The 21594-nt window shown below is 40.6% G+C and overlaps 3 protein-coding genes across 22 annotated transcripts in view; 2 read left to right on the top strand and 1 right to left on the bottom strand.

Annotated features, from left to right (window-relative positions):
• Positions 1–11068, top strand: part of SPATA45 (spermatogenesis associated 45) — a 59675-nt gene extending 48607 nt beyond the window's left edge. The window contains exons 4-5 of the mRNA XM_047704806.1: positions 8217–8294; positions 10412–11068. Of these exons, the coding sequence (XP_047560762.1) occupies positions 8217–8294; positions 10412–10449 (116 nt within the window). The 3' untranslated portion in view covers positions 10450–11068. The remainder of the gene's footprint in view (positions 1–8216; positions 8295–10411) is intronic.
• On the bottom strand, positions 552–20886 carry TATDN3 (TatD DNase domain containing 3). 19 transcript variants are annotated; one of them, XM_047704789.1, is made up of 10 exons: positions 20751–20886; positions 19064–19096; positions 18093–18166; positions 17364–17448; positions 12645–12707; positions 11062–11171; positions 10842–10897; positions 9170–9282; positions 3921–4001; positions 552–1332 (listed from the first exon to the last, which is right to left on the bottom strand). In XM_047704789.1, the coding sequence occupies exons 1-10, from the start codon at positions 20832–20834 to the stop codon at positions 1189–1191; spliced, it is 843 nt and encodes a 280-aa protein (XP_047560745.1). In that variant the 5' UTR covers positions 20835–20886; the 3' UTR covers positions 552–1188. The 19 variants fall into 19 exon arrangements, 17 of the variants coding, with proteins under 17 accessions (XP_047560745.1, XP_047560746.1, XP_047560749.1 ...); XM_047704790.1 differs by having other exon boundaries at positions 3921–3998; XM_047704793.1 differs by having other exon boundaries at positions 20747–20826.
• The window catches only part of NSL1 (NSL1 component of MIS12 kinetochore complex), a 33317-nt gene continuing 32604 nt past the window's right edge, over positions 20882–21594 (top strand). Inside the window, exon 1 of one of the 2 annotated variants that reach the window (XM_047704800.1) lies at positions 20882–21200. In XM_047704800.1, the coding sequence (XP_047560756.1) occupies positions 20970–21200 (231 nt within the window). In that variant the 5' untranslated portion in view covers positions 20882–20969. The remainder of the gene's footprint in view (positions 21201–21594) is intronic. The other variant, XM_047704799.1, reaches the window with a different exon arrangement.

Below are 21594 nucleotides of genomic sequence, written 5' to 3'. Positions count from 1 at the left end.
TTATTTATTTGACAGAGAGAGATCACAAGTAGGCAGAGAGGCAAGGCAGAGAGAGAGAAGGAAGCAGGCTCCCCATTGAGTAGAGAGCCCGATGCGGGACTCAGTCCCAGGACCCTGGGATCATGACCTGAGCCGAAGGTAGAGGCTTTAACCCACTGAGCCACCCAGGCGCCCCTGTCCTAGAACTAGTTTGGAGTCCTCTATAAATAAATTAATTTCAAAATATTAATGATTATGTAAAGTCACTTAGCTTTTTAGGAAGTTAATTTTTTTCTATGATAGGTACTTTTCTCAGTATTTGCTGCTTGTGTAATTTAGTAAAACAAAATACCCAGGCTTTGGTATGGGTCACAACACCGAATAAACTGCATATATGATTTTTTTAAAACTGTGGTAAAATACACATAATAAAATACCACTTTAATAACTTCCGGGTGTGTGGGTTAGTGGCGTTACCCGTATTCACACTGTTGTGCTACCGTACCCACCATCCATTCATGGGACTCTTTGCAGCCAAGATTTTTAAAACTTAAAAATATAAAATATCACTATATGCAAAAATAGACACATTTTCATAAAGCTATGTACATTTTAAACACGTAACAATATTCAGACTGGAACTTAAACTCAGTTTATTACCTAAACTTTGGGGCTTGGCATTTAATGGTGATTGCACACACCACTGGCCTCGTAAGTCAGAATCTACCACCAATATAAAACGTATACATTTTTCTCTTAAAAAGAAGTAATTCAAAGTACTAACAATTCAATGTTACAAATCCAGAAAAGAGATCTCTGACAGTGTAAAAAACGAGATGATCTCCTTCTGCAAGATAAATCCTGTGGTGGCGAAGGATCAAACGTTAGTGGTGCCAGCAGCGCTCTTGTCTTACCTGGGGGAGCCTCCCTTGCCAGAAGAAATGGTTTCAGGTCATATGGTGGTTCTACTTAATGGGGTACGGTAAGAAACAGAGGTGTTTCCCAATCTCCTGCTAGGACTCCAATAATTATAAGGAAGCACAAGACAGACTCAGAATCCAGGGTTTCAGGATCCAAGCCCGGTTTTTAGAAATATTTCTCTAAAGTGATAATCTTCTATATCATTACATAATGGCTTCTTCAGTTCAGACTCTTAATCAGAACGTTTCTTGCTCTCAAATGCTTCCCCTGCGGCATTTGGTTTTGAAGCTACTTCAGGAGCAGGTGCTGAAGCCTGGGAAACAGTCTCAATGCATTCTGTGTTGTCACCTCTATAACTTCTTCTACTGGGATCCCCTTTACCTGGGCAATATATTCTGCCGAAATGGAAATGTTTTGGGGTTCATTTCGTCCCTAAAACAGAATAAAACAGAAAGTGTATCAGACATGACACTCAGGGTAGAAATCTTGGAGACCACTGATAGAACACAGTGAGTTGGTAAAAACCAATGAGCTCTTCTTCTTAACAGGCAGGTGAGGAGAGGCAAGGAGGCAAGCCTGGGGAGAAGGCCCTAAAGTTAAGCTTAAAAGCTACAGCCGCAAGGTTGGCCTGTACAACGCTGACGGTAGTCCGTGTTGCTCTTGGAAAGAGCCCTGGGTATTACCATTGAGGTCCCGGCGCCTAGGAGACAAAGCAGCGTGCAGGTGGTGAACACTTGGTGACCTGCCCCGCCAGATGGATTAACTGTGCTTAGTCTGTTGCGTAAGTGACTCCTTGTAAAGGTCACTGCTCTACGGCTGGGCCTCTTCACCTCACAGGTTATATTACAGTTGGATTCAAGAATTGCTACGGTGTGGGGCGCCTGCGTGGCTCAGCGGGTTAAGCCGCTGCCTTCAGCTCAGGTCATGATCCCAGGGTCCTGGGATGGAGCCCCGCATCGGGCTCTCTGCTCCGAGGAGAGCCTGCTTCCCTCTCTCTCTCTGCCTGCCTCTCTGCCTGCTTGTGATCTCTGTCTGTCAAATAAATAAATAAAATCTTTAAAAAAAAAAAAAAAAAGAATTGCTACGGTGTGTCTGGAAGACTAAATAGATTATGTATTATGGTATTTCACTAATTCTAAGATGCATTTCCTCCCATTTAACATCTCTGAAATTGATGGATGTTTTACTTACATGCAATGGCATGTCATAGCGTAATTGGGGGTGCTTTTTCCTTTTTTAATGGTTACAAAATAGTGGTGTATCTATCATCAGTAGCATTTAGATTTTATGAATTTCATTTTTTTTTCTACTCAGGATGATAATGTTCAGAGGAATAAGAGAACTGTTAAAGTTTAAAAAAATTGACCTTGATAATTTGCCTAAAAAAAAACAAGGAAAAATGTGCACCAAGATTTTTGCTCCGGGACGTTCATCATATTGTTTATGAAACTATATTGGAAACAACGTAAATGACAATAGCAAGTTACATATATTATGGACTGTTCACACACTGGAATATTCAGTTATTTACATGATAAGGAGAAGTATATTTATTGACATATACAGCTATTTATCACGTAAAAGCAAGTCATGAAATGTGTTCAAGTGAATTCTATTTTTATGAAAAATATATATGTGCACATATAAATATTAAAAAGGGTGGAAGGATGGTTAAGCATCTGCCTTTGGCTCAGGTCATGATCTCGGGGTCCTGGGTCCTACACCAGGCTCCCTGCTCAGCGGGGAGCCTCCTTCTCCCTCTCCCTCTCCGCTGCTCCCCCTGCTCGTGCGCTCTCCCTCTCTCTGTCAAATAACTAAAAATCTTAAAAAAAAAAAAAAGAAAGAAAATGTTGTTTTAGTGCTTGCTTTAGGATTTTTCGTGTACATCTTTAATTAAATAAAGTCTATCTTTAAGTGATATCATATCCCTTCACATATAGTATAAAAATCTTCCAACAGGATAACTTCCATTTTTCCCTTTTCAGCCCTTATGCTATTGCTTTCATGCATTTTATTTTCGTATATATTGTAAAGCCAACAGTATACTATTAAACTGTTTTTGTTTAGTCAATTATCATTTAAAGAGATGTAAATAACATAAAAACTCATCTTATATATTTACTATACAATGTAAATGACACTAATAACATTAGAATATTATAGTGTGGATTAAGTGAAATAATGTATATGAAATGTCTATCAGTGCTTGGTAGATAGAAGATGCTCAAGAAATGTTTATTTTCCTTCTTTTAATTGGCATGCTATAATGAAGCTCTGTTTCTTTCAGTATAAATGTTGATACAGTCATGGATTTACTGATGTAATCTTTGCTCTACATTTTGTAGAGGAAATGGGTTTTTCTTAACAAGTTTATTTATTTATCTGAGAGGGAGAGTGAATGAGAGAGAGAGTACCAGCAGGGGGAGGAGCAGAGGGAGAGGGAGAAGCAGACTCCCCCTCCCGCAGCAGGGATCTATCCGGGTACTCTGGGATCATGACCTGAGGCACTTAACCAGCTGAGCCAGCCAGGCACCCAGAGGAAACAGTTTCAAAGAGATTAAGTAACTTGCCCAAAGTCACACACCTAGTGGGTAGCAGAGAAACTGAGCCTTTTTTACTATACTGGTCTGGCTCTGATTATTATGTAAGTTAACATTGGCCAATATCTAAGAGTATCTGCTGGAGCACAACAGCTATACAATTAATAAAACCTCTCAACCAAGCATTAAAATAGGATTCCAGTGGGGGGCGCCTGCGTGGTTCAGTTTGTTTCGGCTCAGTTCATGATCCTGTGGTCGTGGGATCAAGCCCTGTGTCAGGCTGCGCTCAGTGTGGAGTCTGCTCAGTGTGGGATTCTCTCTCCCTCTCATTCACTCTCTCTCTTTCAAATACATAAATAAAATCTTGGGGAAAAAAAAAGGATTCCATTGTATTTATACCATAATGAGAAACACAGCTAAGGTCAAAATAACTCAAAAGAAAGACAATCTAAATAATGTAGGAATTAGATAATCACTTACCTGTTTTTCTGGTCCTAGTGCAGGTGAATCTGTTTCTAAGCAAATTGAAGTTAAAGGCAACTGTTTCACAAGTTTTTGCTTCTTAGAGAAAAGAGAAAGCTAGTCAGTTTAAAACATGAGACAAAAATTAAAAAAAAAAGCATTAAACCCATATACCAATGCATTCTACTTGGCAGGAACCTAAAATTCATGCTTTCATATTCAATTAATTACTAAAATTTTCAATTGTTACTAAATGTTACCACAATAAATGTCATTACTGGGGTGCCTGGGTGGCTCAGTGGGTTAAGCCTCTGCCTTCGGTTCAGGTCATGATCGCACGGTCTTGGGATAGAGCCCCGCATCAGGCTCTCTGCTCAGCGGGGAGCCTGCTTCCCTCCTCTCTCTGCCTGCCTCTCTGCCTACTTGTGATCTCTCCCTGTCAAATAAATAAAATCTTAAAAAAAAAAAAATGTAGTTACCATCGGTCCCCATACAAGAGGATCACAATACTACTGACTATATTCTCTATGCTGTACTTTTCAACACCATGACTTATTTTGTAACTGAAAGTTTGTACCTCTTAACCCCCTTCACATATTTTGCCCATCTCCCCACCCCCTTTCTTCTGGCAACCACCAGTTCCCTTATGAGTCTGTTTGGTTTTCTTTGTTCATTTGTTTCGTTTTTTAGATTCCACATAAAAGTAAAATCATATGGTACTGGTCTTTTTCTGTCTGATTTATTTCATTTAGCATAATATCCTCTTGGTCTATCCATTTTGTTGAAATGGCAGGATTTCATTCTTTTTTATGGCTAAGTACTAAAACACTGTTTTTAACAGTGAAAAACTAGAAATGACCTAAATTTTACTTAAGGTAATGATTAAATAAATTATGGTACATCCATATTGTGAAGTATTATGCAATCACTTTAAAGATAAGGTAGATGCATACTTAGATACACAAGCAGATATCCAACATTTTCCTAAGTATTTGGAAATTGAGTAACAGACTTTGAAATAACTGATATGGTCAAAGAGGAAGTCACAAGGTAAATTAAGAAATATTCCAAACTGAAAGAAGGTGAAAATACAGCAACTATCAAAATCCATGGACTGCAACTACAAGGTCTGGTTAGTGCTAATGCAACTACAGCAGTAAAGCTTTATATGAGAAAACAAGATTTTAAATAAATAAAGTTCTACCATAAACTATAAAATGAAGCTATAAAAAGCATAATATGCAGGCATACCTTGTTTTATTGTGTTTCACAGATAGTGAGGGTTTTTTTTGTTTGTTTTTTAATAAATCGAAGGTTTGTGGCGACCCTGCAGGTCTATTGGTGCCATTTTTCCAACAGCATTTTCTCATTTCGTGTCTCTGCATCACGTTTTGGTAATTCTTGCAATATTTTAAACATTTTCATTGTCATTATATTTGTTACGCTCATTTGTGATCAGTGATCTTTGATGTTGCTATTGTGATTGTTCTGCAGAACCACGAACTGTGCCCATACGAGAAGGTACGTTTATTTTTTATTTTTATTTTTTTAAAGATTTTATTTATTTAGGGGCGCCTGGGTGGCTCAGTTGGTTAAGCGACTGCCTTCGGCTCAGGTCATGATCCTGGAGTCCCGGGATTGAGTCTCACATCAGGCTCCCTGCTTGGCAGAGAGTCTGCTTCTCCCTCTGACCCTCCCCCTTCTCATGCTCTCTCTCTCTTTCTCTCTTTCATTCTCAAATAAATAAAATCTTAAAAAAAAAAAAGATTTTATTTATTTATTTATTTGACAGAGAGAGTGAGAGAGCACAAACGGGGAGCAGCAGAGAAAGAGGGAAAAGTAGACTCCCCACTGAGCAGAAAGCCCAATGCAGGGCTCCACCCCAGGGCCCTGGGACCATGACCTGAGCCAAAAGCAGGTGCTCAACTGAGCCACCCAGGCACCCCAAGATGGTTAAGTTTAATAAGTCTTGTGCGTTCTGATCACTCACCAGCCATTCTGTTGTCTCTCTCCCTCTCCCTGGGCCTCTTTCCTGAGACATACAATACTGAAATTAGGCCAACTAAAAACACTACAGTGGCCTTTAAGTGTTCAAGGGAAAGGAAGAGTCACACATTTCTCATTTTAATCAAAAGCTAGAAATGATTAAGCCCGGTGATAAGAGCCAAGATAGGCTGAAAGTGAGACCTTTTAGGCTTGTTCACTGAGTTGTGAATGTGAAGATGTTCTTGAAGGAAATTAAAAGTGGTGCTCGAGGGAACACACAAATGATACAGCGAAACAGCCTTATTACTGATATGGAGAAAGTCTGAGTGATCTGGAGAGAAGATTAAACCAGCCACAGCCTTCCCTTAAGCCGAAGCCCCATTCAGAGCAAGGCCCCTCAATTCTATGCGGGCTGAGAGAGGGCAGGAAGCTGCAGAAGAGCTTGACGCTAGCAGAGGTTGGTGCATGAGGTTTCCAGAAAGAAGTCGTCTCCATAACATCAAGGTGCAATGAGAAGCAGCAGGTGCTGATGGAGAAGCTGCAGCGTTACCCAGAAGATCTAGCTAAGAGAATTCATGAAGGCAGCTAAACAATAGATTTTCAATGTAGATAGTCTTCTGTTGGAAGATGTCGTCTAGGGCTTTCCTGGCTAGAGAGAAAAAGTCTATGCCTGCCTTCAAAACTTTAAAGGACAGACTGACTCTCATTAGGAGCTAACGCAGCTGGTTGACTTTAAGTTGAAGCCAGTGTTTACCATTCCAAAAACCCTAGGACCCATAGGAATAGTGCTAAACCTATTCTTTTTTTTTTTTTTAAGATTTTATTTATTTATTTGAGAGAGAGAGAGAGAGAGAGAAAGAGCATGAGAGGGGAGAAGGTCCAAGGGAGAAGCAGACTCCCCATGGAGCTGGGAGGCTGATGTGGGACTCGATCCTGGGACTCCAGGATCATGACCTGAGCTGAAGGCAGAGGCTTAACCAACTGAGCCACCCAGGCGCCCCTGCTAAATCTATTCTGCTTGTGCTCTATGAATGGAACAACAAAGCTTGCGTGCAGGCACAGCTGCTTATGACATGATTTAACAAAAATTAAGTCACTGTTGAGACAAGAGGATTCCTTCCAAAATATTACTGCTCATTGATAATGCACTTGGTCGCCCGAGGGCTCTGACGGAGGTGTGCACGGAGAGCAGTGTTGTTTCCATGCCTGCTCACACAACATCCATTCTGCAGTGTGTGGATCAAGGAATAACTCCGACTTGCAAGTTTTGAAAACCTTCTGGAAAGGATTCACCATTCTACATGTCATTAGGAACATTTTTAAGTCAGAGGAAGAGGTCCAAATATCAACATTAACACAAGTTTGGAAGAAATTGATTTCAACTCTCATAAACAACTTGGGGGTTCAAGACTTCAGGGGGGAACAGTCAGAGCACTGCAATCAGAAGTGGAGCCTGAAGACGAGAATTAACTATTGCAATTTCACAGTAAAACTTGAATGAATGAATTATAAAAGTTGCTTCTTAGGGGTGAGACAAGAAAGTAGTTTCTTGGGATGGAATCTATTCCTGGTGAAGACACTGTGACAACTGTTGAAACAACAGCAAAAGATTTAGAATATTACATGTATTTAGTTGACAAAGAAGTGGGCAGGGTTTCAGTGGACTGACTGCAATTCTGAAAGAAGTTCTCCTGTGGGCAAAACGCTACCAAAGAGCAACACAGGCTACAGAAAAATCACTCATGAAAGGAAGGACTAATGGATGCAGCAAACTTCACTGTTGTCTTATTTTAGGAAATTGCCACAGCCCCGCCAGCCTTCAGCAACCGTCACCCTAGTCATTCCGCAGCCACCAGCACCGAGGGAAGCCCTCCACCAGCAAGGAGATGATGACTCACTGAAAGCTCAGATGATGGCTAGCATTTTTTCAACAATAAAATATTCTTGTTCATTTATTTATTTTTAAAATTTTACTTATTTGAGAGAGCGAGCGAGCCAGCAAGCACACACCAGCAGGGAAGGGTAGAGGGTAGAGTCTGAAGCAGACTCTTCACTGAACAAGGAGCTGGACACAGGGCTGGACCCCATGACTGCAAGACCATGACCTGAGTTCAAACCAAGAGCTCGACACTTAATTCACTGAGCCACCCAGGTGTCCCACAATAAAATACTTATAAATTAAGGTAAGTACATTGTTTTTTTTTTTTTGGACACAGTGCTACTGCACACTTAACAGGCTATAGCATAGTGTTCACATAACTTTTACATGTGCTGGGAAACAAAAAAATTCACCTGACTTGCTTTACTATGATATATGCTTTATTGCAGAGGTCTGGAATGGGACCTGCAACAGCACTGAGGTGTGCCTGGATCATGACCAAGGAGTATTGAGCCAAGGAATACCAGGTTAGTTCAACACTGGAAAACCAACCAATATAATTTACAGGCCAAGAAAAGAAAACCAGTATGATCAGCTCAGTAGAGGGAGAACAAACATGTGATAAACATTAAATGGAAATAAGGTTGATAGAAATAAAGAGTTTCTTTAAAAAGAAAAAAAAATTGACAAAATCCAACTTTTTTTTTTAAAGATTTATTTATTTATTTGGAAATGAGAGAGACAGTGTGAGTGGGAAGGGGCAGAGGAAGAAGGAGAGGGAGAATCTCAAAGCAGACGCTCAACTAAGCACGGAGCCTGACGCAGGGTTCAATCCCAGAACCCTGAGATCACGACCTGAGCTCAAACCATGAGTTGGACACTTAACCAAGTGAGGCACCCAGTGCCCCAGATTATTTGTCTTTTTAGTTGGTGAGTTGTAAGGGTATTCTATATACTCTAGATACTAGACCCTTATCAGATATAATTTGCAAATATCTTTTCTCATTCTGTGGGTTATCTTTTCACTTTCTTGATAGTGTCTTTTGAAACATAAAAGTTCAAAAATTGTTTTATTGTGGAAGTTTTCAATTTTGACAATGTCCAATTTACCTATTTTTTTCTTTGGTTGCTTGTGCTTTTGGTGTCAAATTTAAGAAACCACTGCCTATTCCAAGGTTACAAAGATTTCAATTTGTTTTCTTCTAATAGTTTTATAAATTTCAGCTCTCTTAGGTTTAGCTCTTTTACTCATTTTTGAGCTACTTTTCATATAAGTATGAGGCAGGAACCAACGATTAATTTTTGTAATGTAACTAGAATAGTATTACGAGTGTGTAATAAAAGCTCATGTTTTAAAGGGTATTTCACAAAGCATAAAATGAGGCTTAGTTACGGAACTTACCTGTCCGCTTCTTATTATAGAAGGAGGAATTGAGAAGAAGTACCCAGCTTTAACTCCTTCCATCGCTACAGATGGCCGACCATCAAATGCGTGCAGGAGCACTTTGTCAGCACCTGTTAAAGATTCAAGATAATTTAGAGTTTCCTTTCATTTCCTTAACAAGAAGTTTTCCCACTAATCAAATTGGGCAACACAGATTATAAATTTTGAGTAAATGTTGGTCACTACAATATAAAGATGAGGTTCTATGGCTTCCTTTTTTTTTTTTTTTTTTTTTTTTAATTTATTTAAGTAATCTCTACACCGCATATAGAACTTGAACTCAAAACCCTGAGATGAAGAGTTGCATGCTCTTCCAACCAGGTGCCCCTATATGATTTCTAAAGGGTAAATATACAGTATTCAGACAGTAAAATAAAAAACACAGGACATTTTAAATCTTCAGAATAAAACTGAAATACAATTTTTTAAGGGCCCCCTGGGTGGCTCAGTCAGTTAAGCGTCCAGGTCTTGATTTCAGGGTTAGGAGTTCAAGCCCCACGTTGGGCTCCCACCCTGGACATGGAGGCTACATTTAAAAAAAAAATAAAAATTTTTAAACAAATATTTACACTTCTTATACCATCAAGCCTTTTCTAGAAGTTTGTAAACTGTCAAATTATTGTTCCTACTAGGTTTCTAAGCAGTGAAATTATCGTTAACAAGAATGCTAGTGAAAGAAGAAACAGGGAGGTCAGTGACTCAGAGACTCAATAGCCAGGACAGGCTTCACCAAATCACTTCCAGCTCTTAAAGGATGGCTTTTCAGCCTGCATAAAAATCATGCTCTTAGTAATTCCAGCGATTCTCAGCACTGAGAAATACAATGCTTTCTAGTTGCAGGCAATGGCATTTACTTTACTATTTGATGCTGTTTTTTTCAAATAGTAGGCATGATCATCAGTGAGTTACAATCTTAACTGAATTATGGAATTGGTTTAGTGGGTTGTAACTGAGCAGCATATGCTTATATGTATGTGTGTTACTGTGTGTATGTATGTGCACATGTTTGTATACACCTATCTATCTGCACATACATAGAGATCCACTGCTCCTTAAACTTTGGTCAGTTTTCTGTATATGTACATACTGCGTGTCAAAATAAAGGCTTAGTACCAAAAAAGCACTTAAGTGTATATCTTACTGTGGATGGTACTTTAAAAAGTCTGAAAAGTAATGCTATAAGATATATTTTTACTTTAGGAGCAACTGGTGAAGACGACAGTGCATTTCAGGTATGATGGCCACGACCTGTATAATACCATTTTCTGAGGCAGCAGCCAGGAAACATGCCAGACACAGTAAACCCATCTTTGCTTTGTGTTTTTCATCTCTCATTAATCAGTTGCTTAAGCTGATTAAAAAATTAGGGCTGTTAATTTTTAAATGAAGGAATATAAACTACTTGACCCAATTTTTCATTTGCTCTACGCTGGCCTTCTAAATGTCATAATCACACTTGAAAGTAGGCTGACTTGCAGAATCACCTTAGTTCATTTCCACCTCCGCCCTTATCCCACTCCCTTCCCTTCCTTTTAAGAAATCAAATTAAAACACGGCTTATTCTATGAGAATATGGACTGGAACTGTCAAACGTAAATACTAGGCACACTTCTCTCAGGAAACTAAGTACCTTGCTCATTTAAGAGGCTGATGGTGGGTCTTCCAGCAGAGCGTGAGTGAACATTTCTGTTTAACAACAAAAAATTCCTTTTAGGTACTTAATCTGAAAGTGTTATTTTTGTTCTATTCAAGTAATTCAGAGAATAAGAAATACAGAGCTCCATCTCAGGAGAATCATTATTCAATTTTCTCTATAGCTATTAATATAGAAAGATGATTAATTAACCTACAAAGGCAAATTTAATCTTTTGGCTAACTGGACCTGTCGGATTAGGACTTGTCGTTGCTCTTCCTTCTGCTCATCGGTGCCAGCAAATCTGGGGGAGAAATCTAGTCCCACCTGTAATAGAAAAATAAAAGAGATTTACATGTTTATGATTTAATGAATTCAAAAGACAGACTATGGAGCAGTGCTGTCCAAGAGAAATATGATGGAAGCCATACATGCAAGCCACATACATAACTTGACATTTTCTAGTAGCCACATTGAAAATACTAACAAAAATCAGGTGAAATTAATTTTAATGATATACTTTATTTAGTCCATATATCCAAAACATCATCATTATTATATAATAATATTATTATTTCAAGACAAAATCAATATTAAAAAATAATTGCATTATTTTACTTTTGGGGGGGGTACTAAGACTTTGAAATCCTGTGTGTTTTGTATTTATACATATCTCAATTTTGACCAGTCGCATTTCAAGTGCTGTATGTGGTTACTACATTGGACAGTGAAGATTATAAATGACTGTTTCTCTTGATACTATTTTGTCATAGACTGCTATAGTCTATATTCTATCTTTTTAAAATAAGATTTATTGGGACGCCTGGGTGGCTCAGTTGGTTAAGCGGCTGCTTTCGGCTCAGGTCATGATCCCAGAGTCCTGGGATCGAGTCCCACATCGGGCTCCTTACTCAGCAGGGTGCCTGCTTCTCCCTCTGCCTGCCACTCTGCCTGTGCTCACTCTTGCTCTCTCTCTCTCTCTGACAAATAAATAAAATCTTTAAAAAAAATAAAATAAAATAAAATAAAATAAGATTTATTTATTTGACAGAGATCACAAGTAGGCAAAGAGACAGGCAGAGAGAGGGGGGGAAGCAGGCTCCCCGCTGAGCAGAGAGCGACCCTAGGACCCTGAGATCATGACCTGAACCTAAGGCAGAGGCTTAACCCACTGAGTCACCCAGGTGCCCCTATAGTCTACATTCTAAATTTAAGTGTTACTTTTATCTTTTGTCTTTGATTAGAAGTGGCGTTTATTACCAAGTGATAAAAATGCTTCCTGATTGTAAATTATTTAATAAAAAATGTTCTTTAATTACAAACTCTAGACTATTTTTAAATTAAAAAAATATTTTATTTATTTATTAAGTAAGTTCTATGTCCACTGTGGGGCTGGAACTTATGACCCTGAGATCAAGAGTCACATGCTCCACCAACTAAGCCAGCCAGGCGCCCCAACAAAATCTAGTATATTTAAAGTATGTTTGTATATACTCTTTTAAGTAAATATAGAGATGATGCCTGTATTTAAGAAAAGGGGGGGAAAAAAAGAACAAAGTACACAGAAATGCTAATAAAGTAGTTTTCTTTTCATTAATATAAGTCTATAGTGGGCTTCCTACTGTCTTACCTCAGGCTCTTTTGCTTATTGAGAAAGAACTGAGAAATTATTATCCAGCTAGATGAAGGGCGTATAATTATCTAAGGCAGTTATAATCACCAACAGCGAACTAAAGATTATATCCAGGTATCGCATGAAAGTCTAGATTAGAAGTCCTTTGATCAGCTATTTGGTGTTACCTCTCCAATTGCCAACAACTGATCTTTATAATTCTCCATAATAGGCAAAGCTACATCCAAATCCTAGGAGAAAAAAAGGAAATTTGTTTAAATAGAAGGGTAAGGGAACTGATACTTTAGAAAACACCTTTTATATGCCAGGCACTATACTATATTGGGTCCTTTACATACACTCAATACCTTTAACCAGTTGAAGAGGTAGCCATAGTCATCCTTCTAGAATGGTGAGCACTACTATTTGGAAATTTGAGTAGAAACATCCCACACCCAGTCAGGTCACAAGAACATGACTTTCAATGAAAAGTCTCACTTAAACACTTCCTAACATTTAGGAAGAATTTCCTGACATTTAGGACTGATTTGGATTTCCTCCTGCAATAGCTGACCAAGACAGAAGAAAGCCATCTTTGGTAGTCACCTCTGTAATTGAGTTCCTGGGGAGTGGGCTGTGTTATGTCCTCCTCTCAGGATACTAATGGTTTTTGAGTTTTTTAATAAGAACAATCCCATACATCCTTTGTACTATTTTCACTGATTTCTTTTGTGTTTATAATCCTGCTTAGCCTATTTTTGTTCTAAAGGTTCAACAGTCTAAACACTAATTATCACACATATGCTTGTCAATTATTCAAGTAACAAAGTACCGTTGGTTCCCATATTACTATTTCCATTTAAAGAGAATTTACTCTGTGAGAGTTCCCTTGTAAGACAAGGGAAAGACAAATATATGGAAAACTTGCTTCTAGATATTTTTCAAACTACTTTGAGGGTTTTAGCCTCAGGATATATAAATTGCAAAGAACTTCTACTGAGGCTAATTAGAACAAAGGAGCATTAAGAAAAGAGGTGCAGGAGGAGATTCTACAATTATACCTCTGGAGACAGAAAACATGAGACACAGAGTAGATCATGGCCTTAGAAATACATTCTAGTAGACTCGATAAAGAGGATTTAACACTGTCATGAGGAGCTAAGAGACCAGAGACCCTAGAGACCAGAGAAGGTGTCTACCAACAGCCGAGGAGGTTAAATGTCGCCAGCCAAAGCTTTTCCAATCAAATATCCAAACTGCTCTGTCTCTGAAGTTCAGAGGGGCTGGAGAAATTGGAGATTACCCAGGAAATGGTTGATACTTGGAAAGTCTTAGAAAGAAAGTGTACATTTGGATGAAGACCAGATAGAGGGGGAAAATGCTTCTTGGAATATCTATTATTGTGAAAAAAGCAAAACAAATTTACAATGAGACTGTTCCAACACTCATGAAATAATCTGAAAGTTTCTGGCAAGTCAAGGATAGGAAATAGAAATTAATATAATTCATATTACTAATTTTATATGTGTGTATTTGAGTGTGTATGGTCTCTACCATTTTATTTCAATAAATAGTTTTATAAAGACATTCATAGGTCTATTTCTGACTTCATTTCTTTTCCCACCTCTTGAATGATGTTCTCCAGTTCTTTACAAGCTAATGGTTCTATTATGTATTTTTTTAAAGGATTTTATCCATTTATTTGACAGAGAGAGAGAGATCACAAGTAGACAGAGAGGCAGGCAGAGAGGGGGGTAAGCAGGCTCCCCGCCAAGCAGAGAGCCCGCCACGGGGCTCGACATGGAGCTTGACCACCCCCACCCTGACCCTGAGACCATGACCAGAGCAGAAGGCAGAGGCTCAACTCACTGAGCCACCCAGGCACCCCTATTATGGGGTTTTTAAAGATCCTATACCTCTACACCCAATGACTGGGACTACTACCATTTGTAAGATTTATTCTGAATGATTTTAAATAATTACAATAGCTTTTTTATTAAATAAAATGTTTAGTCTTCACAGTCTTGAAAACAGGGTGAGGGGTGCGTAACACAAATAAGTGAGCCAAGCAGGGATGGGAGACAACTGCAGAACACATGCCCTGCCTGCAGGGGGCAGTAGGATCGCACACAGTGAATTGTGGTTCCCTGAAATAGCTCTGGGGCCCAAGCCCTGCCTGGTAGTAGTATTTATTGAATGAATTAGTTCAGGAACATGCCGAAATATTAGTATGATGCAACTTTAATTTTAGATATTTTATTAGAGAGAGAGAGAGGAGGGGCAAAGGGAAAGAGAGAATCCCAAGCAGGCTCCACACCCGGGGCAGAACCCAATGTGGGGTTTGATCTCATGACCCTGGGATCACGACCTGAGCAGAAATCAAGAGTCCAACCTGGAACCGAATGAGACACCGAGGCGCCCCAGCAACTTTAGTTTTATGAACCAAGTGAATTTACTTAACACTTACTACATACCAAGCTTTGTACCACATATTAGGGATTTATAATCTAATCATTATGAGAAAACCATACTACGGTACGGACTTCAAGCACACTAAGAATAAAAGAGAAATAACTGCTTACCTCTGGTGTTTTCCAGAGGGCTATCCTGAGATTTTTTTCAGTTCATCCCTGCTTTAAGAATCTGGAATTACCTATCTATTGTTGCTATTTCATTAGCTTTTTAAGTTAAACAGTTCTGTCAGTTCTACATTCATGCCAAAATACGACAAATCCACCCACTTCCCCTCGCCTGTGCTGCTAGCACTCTGGTCCAGGCTGCCATCGTCTCTCCTAGGAACTACTCCAATAGTCTTCTCACTCCTCCTGTCTTCCTTTTTTGGCACTCTTCAAGATTTGTTCTTCATACCATAACCAAGGGGATCTCTTCAAAATATAAATCCTGGGGCGCCTGGATGGCTTAGTTGGTAGGGTGACTGCCTTTGGCTCAGATCATGATCCTGGAGACCCAGGATCAAGACCCACATTGGGCTCCCTGCTTGGCAGGGAGTCTGCTTCTCCCGTTGACGTCTCTCCTCTCATGCTCTCTCTCTCAAATAAATAAAATCTTTTAAAAAAATTATAAAAAATATATTATATATAAATAAACATATATATTATATATAAGTAAATATATATGTAAATAAAATATACATTATATTAATATTATATATATATATATATATATATATATATATATATATATATGAACTCCAGCACAGCCCCAGACACAGTGCTCCCTGCCCAGTCCCTCTGACCTCACCACCATGACTTTTCCTTCTCTCCAGTCACATCAGCTCTCTTTCTGTTTCTTGACCACATCAAGCTTGTTCTTACCTTAGGACCTTCATGCTGGGTTCTTTTCTTTGCCTACAATACTCTAAGCCCTCTCTCTGCAGGGCCAATTCCTTGGTAGCATTCAGGCTGCAGTTCTCATATCACCACCTCAGAGAGGCCTTCCTTGACTACATACAATCCAAAAATCAGCATCCACAATCCCTATCACATGATCTTGTTTTATTGTCTTAAGGCACTGACTGCTACCTAGTTTTCCTGTTCATGTATCTAATTGTTGGTTGTCTGCTAGAATCTAGCTTCCATGAGAGGGATTTCATTCTACAGTGCTTAGAACAGTGCATGGAATGCAGTACGTGCTCAGTAAAAACACTTGTTGACTGACTGACTAAATGAATGCCTATTCATATAAATCTCTATATAAATGAAAGAAATCCTGTCCTGCTATGATCTCCAACATTTTGGGAACTGTATCTCTCGGCAATTTAATTTTATCATCCCAGGAGAACCACGCCAGCTATAGGACACATATTTATTATTATCTGAAGTGAATTAAAAGCAATTTTGTTTCGAAATAGAGCTACCTGGGGTATCCTAACGTAGGAATACAGATTCATTATTATAAAAAATGAAAGACCTTGTATTTTAATTTATTCATAGGTAACAAAAAGTCTTTACTTTTTCAAAATGGGGGGCTATCAATCTCATTTTGTAATAAAGCACTTAAGAAACTATCTCCCTGATTCTGAGTCAGGAGACCAGTCTGAAATACGAGACATACTGTCTACTGTGAGTCAGTGAGATCTTGTAGGAAGGATTTTTTTTTTTTAGAGATGGTGTAAAAGCAATGCAGTTTTGTTTTTTTTTTAAGATTTTATTTATCTATTTGACAGAGAGAGAGACCACAAGTGGGCAGAGAGGCAGGCAGAGAGAGAGAGAGAGAGGGAAACAGGCTCTCTCTGAGCAGAGAGCCCAATTGGGGCTCGATCCCAGGACCCCAAGATCATGACCTGAGCGGAAGGCAGAGGCTTTAACCCACTGACCCACCCGGGCGCCCCAGCCCGGCAGTTTAATAGATCAAGAGCATTCCCTCAGAGACAGTTTAACGTTCAAGAAGATACTATGTACCGAACTCATCTGTTCCTTTATGGTACTACATCTATAAATTTGTATCTTTATTTTTCTGGATATTTTATTACTTTTTGGCTAAAGCAATATGACAACATGGTAAAAACATGTGAAAGCAAGTCGCTTATAATTCTACCCAGTCATCACAGCTAATGTCATTTCTGTGTTTTTCCCTCTTGTAGAATATATTTTTACATTTTAAAACACTTTCCTCATTGCTACATAAACCCTATAGCTGTCATCTTCCAAGCATGCATTCCATACATACATATATATTTAACACTCTACAAGTTAATTTTTCCTTTATTTCTGAGCCTCTAGGCTGTTTCTGTTTTTTCTCTACTACAAATAATGCTGCAACAAACACCTTTGTGAAAGGTAGCATTTCCTTCTTCTGGATTATTGCCTTAGAATATAAATCAGAAAGAGGAGCATTACTGAATGAAGGTATCTTTTTTTATGCTTTTTGTTTTACATGACTTTTACCTTTGATGTGACACATCTTTGGTCTCCTGGAGAAACTCCTTGAACAGGGTGAACACCCAAGCAGGGCACGACAAATCCCTTATACCTAAAAATGTAGAACAAATTAAGAAAGCGGAATATTGAACTAGTAGACAATGTTATCCTAAAGGAAAAGTATGAAAGAGTTTCTTAAGGCTATGTTAATGTGAGTTTTTTCTTTTCATTCTCTTTAAAATTGGATGACCTTTGATAGTACAAATATGACATCATAACTGCATCCTTATTAGCAACTCTTTAAATTCTTCTATTTTTTTTTTTAAGATTTTATTTATCTATTTGTGGGAGAGAGCACAAGCAAGGGGAGGGGCAGAGGGAGAGAGAGAGAGAAGCAGACTCTCCATCTAGCAGGGAGCCCAATGAAGGGCTCAATCCCAGGACCCTGAGATCATGACCCATGCCAAAGGCAGATGCTCAACCAACTGACCCAGCCAGGCGCCCCAGCAACTCTCTAAATCCTTTTTTTTTCCTTCAATTTTTAAAATTTTTTTTATTTGACAGAGAGAGAGATTGCAAGTAGACAGAGCAGCAGGCAGAGCAAGAGAGAGAAGCAGTCTCCCCGCTGAGCAGAGAGCCCGACCTGGGGCTCCGATCCCAGGACCCTGAGATCATGACCTGAGCCGAAGGCAGAGGCTCAACCCACTGAGCCACCCAGGTGCCCCAACTCTTTAAATTCTTAATGAAAAGTAGCACCTTTCTGAAAGCTGCATAATCTTTTCAAATTCTCCCGAATGTTCAGCAACCACCACAAGAGCCATAACATTGGCCTAAAACAAAAATGAATACAACAGAGTCTCAAACAATATACATCTAACATAACTGAAGAGAAATTTAAAGTCTTCTGTACTTTTAGTTATTCTTGTTCACTTATACTCTATCAATATAATCATGATGGTTATCACTGAGTACCTCCTATGTTTCAAGCACTATGTTCAGTAAATAAAAATATTACCTCATTTAATCTATACAACCTTATGAGGTAGGCACTGCTGTAATCCATCATATTGATTAGAAATTTTGGATGAAGTCAAATAACTTGGCTCAAGATCATCATGCCTGAGTAATGCCAGGGCCCATGCTCCTAATTAAGCTGCCATATTAAATGATGGCTGTGTATGTAAAAATGTACTGGCAACCGTTTCTATCACTTTAAGGGAAAGCTACAAAGTGGTAGTTATAATGAATTTCATAAAAACTTCTAAAAATTAGTTATTCTTTCCTGAAACAAAAATGTCTCGGAAAAGTTTTATAATTTCTCCAAGATCTCTGGAATAATGTTAATTTTAGAACTGATAGATGGACCAATCTGTGCCGTATAACTGGTAAGCACGGTAGCTGTGGGAACAGGTTTTGGATTCAGACTATTCTGTCTGTATTACTTTACTAACAGTGTATCTTTGGATAAGTTAATCTCTAGGTCTGAGTTTCCTCCTCTATCAAATGGGTAATGGTTGGCTATAAAATAGTAGCTTCTTCACAAGGATGTTGTGAAACATTAAATGAGATCATGTACAGAAAGGGCATAGCTCAGTGCCTGGCATACAGTAAACAGTTAATGCTATTTCTTATTAATAAAGCAACATAGGCATAGTGTATCTAAATTTCAAGCTGTTCTAGCTTGAAATTAATAGGAAAACAAAGGGCAACTATAGATACTGACTTACTTTCTTGGCTTTCTCCAACACATCATCCAGATCCTAAAAAAAGTGCAAGTAATCACAATTATTTTAGATGAATATGTAACTTCTCTATGGCTATATATATCAGTGTAGTTGAGGCAGCAAAAAAAAAAAAAAAATGACAACAATGGCAAGGAACAGTGTGATAGATGTGAAGAGCTACACTGACCCACCTTTTGTTAACTCTTCCTCTTAGTAAAATCTGGCTTCTGTTCCTATTCAACTAAAACAGAAACTGTCATTGTCAAATATAAAGAACACCTCCCTGTCCTCGTCTTACTCTGCCCCTCAGAGACATTAAGAACTCCTCACTTGTCCATGCCTTCCTTCCTAGAAGTATCTCCTGCTCTTGGCTTCTGCAATACAGCTCTCCTGCAAACTCTACCCTCTACTAGCTGCTGCTCTCAGGCTCCTCAGCTGGCTCCCACCTCTCGGATTTCAGGACCCTATTCTCCTCTCTCTGTACACACCTCAGGTGATCTCATCCATAGGTTTTGATATCATCGTTATGCTAATTTTGAGCTCCAGTCTAGAATTCTCTCCTGAACCCACGACTGCCAGGTAAAAAACTGACCATATGACATTTCCACTTGGGTGGATATTAGGCTTCAACATGTGCCAAACATAACTCTCCTCTACAAGCTTATTCCTTTTATCTGCCCTCCCCACCTTGTCTTCCCTCCTCTCAGTGAACAGCATCCTCACGTCCTGTCTTTCGCTCCCTGTACACATCCAATTCCTCAGCATGTGCCCTAGATTCCAGCTCTAAAACACACACTGAATCCATCTGCTTTTCTCAAACTCCTCTGCAACCACCGTCATCTCCGGTCTATACACAGCAAAAGCCTCCAAACTGGTTTTCTAACTTCCACACTTACTCTCCACCAGCAAAGCGTTATTCAGTGGAAATCAGATCTTGTCACTCTCCCTTAAAACCAAGCAGCCAACCAACCCACCCCAAACACCTTTCCTGGCTCCACATTGTCCTTCCTGACCTGCCTCGCCTAACCCTGCAAACCTCCAGTCTTCCTCCCGCGGCTCTCTCTAGCTCACCACCCCCCCACCGAGCCTTTCTGTAGCTCGAACGCGTCGAATCCGACCCGCTTGCTTTTTACACGCCCCGCACGCCACCTCCTCGCTTGGCCGGCTCTTTGCCTTTCCGGCTCCGGCTCCAGTGCCCACCTCTTGAGAGGTCTTCCCCCTTAGAGACTCTGCCCTTCCTTCTATCAGCCTCTGTTTCCAGTATGCGGGTAAACCGCCGGGCAACTCTGGTTTGGGGCGAGTTCTCTCGGCTTCTCTCCCCACCGGAGCCGGAAAGTGTCGGTCGGAAGCACTTTCTGCCCGGGCGGAGGGGACGCTCGGCCAGACCCGCCCCGAAGCTGCGAGGCCCGTGGGGTCAGCAGCTGGGCCAAGAGGAGGTAGGGGGACGCCGTCTCGTAAACGGGAAGGGCTAACAGAAGCCATGCAGACATAGAAGGCTTCACGCTCTGCAACGCCGGGAAGAAAAACCGGAAAGCCTGAGATTAGAGAGACAGGAGCAAGTCGCTCAGGGCCACGAACGGGACCCGGGAGGATTTGACGCTGCGTCCCAAGGCAGGAGAGCAAAAACAACCCGAAGGGAAAGGACCGGGCTGCCTCCCGCTCCCACCGGCCGGGCCTCGCCCTTACATACGCTGTCAAAGTCCGGGGCCGAGAGGTGACAGTGACAGTCCACCAACCCTACGCCCACCGCCCCCATCGCCACCGCCGCGGCCATCGTCCACGCCCCCGCCGAGCCCCAGGCGGAACGCTGCCGCTGCAGGGGACTGTTTCCGGCCGGACGCGCGCTCTTTCCGCCAGTGAGAGCCCGCCCTTCCGCTCCCAGCTCCCGCCCGCAGTTCAAACTGGGAAGATGGCGGGGGCTCCTGTAGTAGTCCCTTCCCCTCCGCGGGACGTGGAGAGGGCGACCGGGGCGGACGACGGGGACTCGGCCGCCGCCACCTCCCGAGAGGACTTCCGGGTGCGCTGCACCTCAAAGCGGGCCGTGACGGAAATGCTAGAGCTGTGCGGCCGCTTTGTGAAAAAGCTCGGGGACACGCTGCCAGAGGAGATTCGGGAGCCCGCGCTGCGAGATGTGCAGTGGGTACGGGCGCAGTCGCCATCTCTTCTCACCCCTCACCCTCTGCCTCACCCTGAGCCTCTCAAGGCTCAGAAAGAGCCTACGGCCGGCTTCGCAGAGTTAGCGGTGCCGAGTGCTCTGGTAGCAGAGGCCCGAGAAACGCGAGGGTCGAAATAGACGCTAGCGTCGGCAGCGGACTCACCGCTTAGAGCAGCGCGGGCCGTAGAAAGAGACAAGGCGAGCCCTGTGTGTGACTTGAAATTGAAGGAAGAAAGAATAGGTGGAATTGATTTTAATGTTATGTTTTATTTAGCCCGCTCTATCCAAGATAGCGTTTTAACTTGTAATAAAAATAATAGCGAACGAGGTCTTTTCTTTTGTTCGTACTAAGAAGCTTTTCACATCGGGTGGCTTAACT

This window comes from Lutra lutra, chromosome 15 (assembly GCF_902655055.1).
Source record: "Lutra lutra chromosome 15, mLutLut1.2, whole genome shotgun sequence".
In the NCBI taxonomy this organism is placed as follows: domain Eukaryota; kingdom Metazoa; phylum Chordata; class Mammalia; order Carnivora; family Mustelidae; genus Lutra; species Lutra lutra.
The sequence above is the reverse complement of the archived record's forward strand: the minus strand, read 5'-3'. Positions and strand labels throughout refer to the sequence as shown.